The sequence below is a fragment of the Caenorhabditis briggsae genome (genome assembly GCF_000004555.2).
Source record: "Caenorhabditis briggsae complete genome, chrI, whole genome shotgun sequence".
In the NCBI taxonomy this organism is placed as follows: Eukaryota; Metazoa; Nematoda; class Chromadorea; order Rhabditida; family Rhabditidae; genus Caenorhabditis; species Caenorhabditis briggsae.
The window spans coordinates 6,239,028-6,243,576 of record NC_013489.2 but is presented as its reverse complement, the minus strand read 5'-3'; the positions used below and the strand labels follow the sequence as shown (position 1 = coordinate 6,243,576).

Genomic DNA, 4,549 nt, shown 5'->3' with positions numbered 1-4,549 from the left:
TCGGATATTTTGCTCGTTTTGAGCCGTGTATCTCCCATGAAGCGTTGATTGAAACAGTCAGAAAAATGACGGAACCACCTCCATCGTTTACCGTCGATCCTAATTTCACAAAGATCAAGGATAGCGGGTGAGCAATATTTTTGTTCGCAGAAACTATATTTCGAAGTTTAGTCTCGACGAAAAGGTCCGGAAGCAATCCGAGATATACCTCAAAATGAGATACGATCATATGATCAAAGTTCAAAGAGTAAGTTGATTAGCTATGTTTAAGTAATGAAGAAATTTGTTTCAGAGAAGATTCGCCGAGTATTTCCTGTCCAAAGTTCTCTTCAATGAAACTGGTCTTCGGATTGCTGATCAATTGATGTATGAAAGTAAGAAATAATTATCTAGCGAAAAGTTTTCATTCAAAAATTTCAGATTGCAAACAAGTATACGGAACATCCCATTGGGAAGATCTTCCCAAGGAATGGGTTACGACAGAAACATTCCTTGAGAAATTCTTTGATGAAGAGGAGTTGGAAAAAGATCAATTCGGAATGCAACGACTCGACAGAGTAGCTGGTTCGGCACGTGGAATGATCATTATGAAGTATCTGAAAATGAATCCACACTGTGGTCCGGAATACAAGCTTCTTCACAAAGAGATAGCTGATGACGAGAATCTGGTTCATACGGACTTGGTGAAGGAGATTCTCGACGAAGGACCGATTTATGAGTTGAGAAAAGACGACCAAGGAGAAGAGCAAAAATACAGAGCAGAGAAATGGAATATTCATAAGTAAGTTTGCTAAAACTACAATTTCTATGTATGGAGATAAGACGAATTTTGTTCCAGAACACTTATTATGTTCCCTCAATTCCTGGATTTCGTTCGAATGATAAGAAATTGAAAAATGAACACGAAGAATGGTTTTACGGATTGCTCGAAGCAATGAAACACGATCCAACAAATCGGGCTGCTCTGTACTTTTTGAACAAAAATTATGCTGTGGAGCTAGAAGAGAGAGAAAAGGAACGGGATAGACAACGGCTGCAAATCCTAAAAGGTCAACAGATCAATGAGGAGGCTGTCGGAGAACAAATATTCAAGGAGATTCGTGCACAACCATCAGAGAGTGGATACAGTGAGAAAATCAAATTGATCTGTCCAGTTTCATCACCTATTCTTTTAGGTCCTAGCATCGAGATAGCCGAACTCAAGCTTCGTACATACCAAGAAGAACTCGTCCAACCTGCTTTGGAAGGCAAGAATTGTGTAGTTGTCGCACCAACTGGTGCCGGAAAGACTGAAGTGGCTATTTACGCTGCACTGAATCACATCAAAGAAAGACATAATCAGGAAAAAGCAGCCAGAGTGGTTTTGCTGGTTCCAAAGATTCCTCTCGTCAGTCAACAGAAAGAGCGATTCTTGAAGTACTGTGCAGGTCAATACCACGTTTGTGGAATCCATGGCTCAGAGAAAAGTGACACCGGAGAAGGCCGTCGTGATGATGTTCTTCAGGCTCACATCGTTGTGATGACGCCACAAATTCTGATGTGAGATTCAATAGACACTCTATTTATGTTATGTTATTCATTTCAGTAACATGCTACAATCGGTTCGTCGAAACGAGCGTCTCTACGTTAGCGATTTTTCGATGATGGTGTTCGACGAAGTTCACAAAACCAGTGGAAATCATCCTTATGTTCTGATTAACCGATTGGTTCAAGAATGGGATTACGAGAAGCCTCAGATCATTGGACTCACTGCTTCCCTGAATGTCAACGCTAAGGTACACACAGAAACAAGCGCAATGCTTGGAAACATCTACACCATGCTTGCATTATTGAACACACCGTGCTTGAGTTCAATCACTCATCAAGCCAGTATCGATGAGCTCAATGAGCACGTTACAAAACCAGACGATGGTAAGTTTGTTTTTGGTGTTATTGTGAAATGTGTAATTTTCAGAGGTGGAAGTCCTACCGCCAGGTCCGAATGTTCTCCGTGCTCATATCGAGACTTATCTTCACATCAATCACGGAAAGCTGTGTGGAGAACTCGAAAAATTGTCAAAATCCCGGCATAACTGTTTCCCTGCGAAAACGTATCACATGTTCCGAAAAGCCAATACGAAAGATTACGAGTACTACGATGCGCTACTCACCAACATCATCCAAGACCTGAACAAATTGAACACACCCGAGAAAATGTGTGCTCAAAAATGGACAAAATACATCAAGGTGACAAATAATCATAGTTTCCATCTCAAAATTAGTTTTTCAGGTATATGTTGAAGCCCGCAGCATCGTCGACGTCATGCCTGCAATGACGGCCTTTGAATACATGAGAGACGCAATTCGAATTCTCGATAATGAACACACTCTCACCCAGTTCAGCGACTTCTTTACTGATAGGATTTATGAGCCTTTGCGAAAAAATTCGGAGAATGTGGAACCGCCGATTGTACAAAAACTGAAGGATACACTCATTACTCAATTCGCGACGATTCCCGATTCGCGTGTCATCATCTTTGTTGTGCAGAGAAGTACTGCACAACGAGTCAGCGACTTTTTGAATCGATCTGAAGAAGTTATGAAGCAATTAAGTAGTTCAGGCGACAAGCGAGAAGACATGATTGGATACGTGCTGGGAACGAATAAGCAAGGAGCAGTGCAGCAGAGTCCAGACGAGCAAAAAACCGTACTTGGTCGGTTCAATACTGGAAAACTGAAAGTGATCGTTGCTACGTCGGTTGTTGAGGAAGGTCTTGATGTGGCTGCTTGTAATCTCATTATCAAATATAATTGCTCATCGGGTTCCGCGATTCAACTCATCCAACAAAGAGGTCGTGCTCGTGCGAAGAATTCTCGGTCTGTGCTTCTAGCAGTTCACAGCAAGGTCAAAGAGGACGACAACAACGCGTTGATTTCCGAAAAGTTTATGAGGTTGTGTATGAAACATATCGAAGAGAAAGGTTCGAAGCAATTGGAAAGTGAAGTGAGCATTGCGGCAGCTAGAATCCAAAAGGAGCGCAAGAATGAATTCGAAGCACAACAGGCGCTGAGAAACAAGCTCGACAGCAAAATCTACCGATTGACATGCACCAGTTGCTCCAGTTTCTTCAGTAGAAGTACGGCAGTGAAGAAAGTCTACTCAAATTATATGATTTTTGATAACGATGTTTGGAGCAGGTTTGGAATTGAATCGGTAATAATACTTTTGATTGATTTCTGTTTGATTGATTTAACGGTTTACAGAGACGAAAGAAGCCAAATAGGTATCTGAACGAAGAGACACAAGCCCTGAGTGTTTTAAAGTGTTTATCTTGCAAATCAGACGTTGGAAAGGCTTACAAGATGAGGTGAGTTCTCAGAAGAATTTAAAAAAAAACTAATATTCAAAATTTCAGAGGTGTCTATCTTCCACAACTCGACGTGAAAGCTGTAACGTTTGCTCCTGAAAATCATGACGAAGGGACAACAACAAGACAGAAGTGGTCGGCTGTAGAAAATGATCTTTTCTGGATTGGTGAAGCCACTCAAAATGATTTTGTAAGTCTTTATCTTTTATCTAGTCTCCTATATAGGTAATCTATGTTTTATTTTTCTCAGGAGATCATGCTGAATGCGTTGTTAAATACTCAAGAAAACATGGACAAAAAACGAATTCTTGACTTGGACTCGAAGCAGCACATTAGGGATATTGAGTTGAAGAAATAGTAAGTAAAGATCGTCTTATAAAAATTCCTAACGATAAAAACCTTGCAGTCGTGACCGGGAGACGGAGAATGCGGCGCGGAAGAAGAAGGTAGCAGAGGAAGAAGAAAGAGAGCGGCCAGTCCAAGGAAAAACTGATTTCAGTGAAGATGAAGACTGATGTTCGGAAAATCTTTGTATTATCTAAGACTTCTTGACTTTCGTTATATTTATTCGATTTGATTTTATTTCTCTTCCCCTTTTCTGGTTATAAAGCTACAGATCTATTGAAAATGAAGTTTGATGTTCTTTCTTTGTGGTTCTAGCAGCAGCAATTTCATGAAAAAGCAACATCTGAAACGACAGAAAGTATTGATTGAGCTGTATTTAAAGTCACAAAACAGGATTGTTCTGGTACAAAAAATCGGAGCTGGCCGAAGGTCCCACAACGACAACTACAGTAACCAAAAAGATGGTTTCAAACGAGTCCCATCAATGCATGTTATCTGATAAATTCAAGCACTCCTTTGCCGAAATGTGGTCAAGTACAAAAAAAAGGTATTGCCCCGGACGGGATTCGAACCCGCGATCGGTTGCCAATGCCAATGAGAACATAAGTCTCACGCCTTCGACCACTCGGCCACCGGGGCACATATTCTGAAAAAGGTGCAACTGGGTTAAAAGAGACTTTATTGGGTTGGAAAGGATGGTGAAAGGGGTTATCCAGTACAGGGACACGACGGAAACAATATCGAAACAATTCGGAAAGTTTAAAGTTGTGAAAAACTCAATTCTTGGCTCCAAATGGTTGCTATAGCGTTTTCGGAAACATTTACAGTAGATCAACAGAATATAAGATAACTTCCTT

The 4,549-nt window shown here is 40.8% G+C and overlaps 2 protein-coding genes and 1 non-coding gene across 3 annotated transcripts; 2 read left to right on the top strand and 1 right to left on the bottom strand.

The window, feature by feature from the left end:
• Positions 1-65: 65 nt before the first annotated feature.
• Positions 66-785, top strand: CBG08271 (the record flags this gene model as incomplete). The annotated part of the gene is made up of 4 exons (XM_002639889.1): positions 66-127; positions 172-247; positions 293-374; positions 421-785. The coding sequence occupies 4 exons, from the start codon at positions 66-68 to the stop codon at positions 783-785; spliced, it is 585 nt and encodes a 194-aa protein (XP_002639935.1).
• Positions 786-934: 149 nt separating this feature from the next.
• Cbr-drh-3 lies at positions 935-3,862 on the top strand (the record flags this gene model as incomplete). The annotated part of the gene is made up of 9 exons (XM_002639888.1): positions 935-1,127; positions 1,176-1,539; positions 1,586-1,911; positions 1,955-2,226; positions 2,270-3,193; positions 3,244-3,347; positions 3,396-3,537; positions 3,598-3,704; positions 3,754-3,862. 9 exons carry the CDS (start codon positions 935-937, stop codon positions 3,860-3,862), a joined length of 2,541 nt encoding a protein of 846 aa, XP_002639934.1.
• Positions 3,863-4,243: 381 nt separating this feature from the next.
• Positions 4,244-4,331, bottom strand: CBG28427. Its single transcript has one exon. It is a non-coding gene (tRNA).
• Positions 4,332-4,549: the final 218 nt, after the last annotated feature.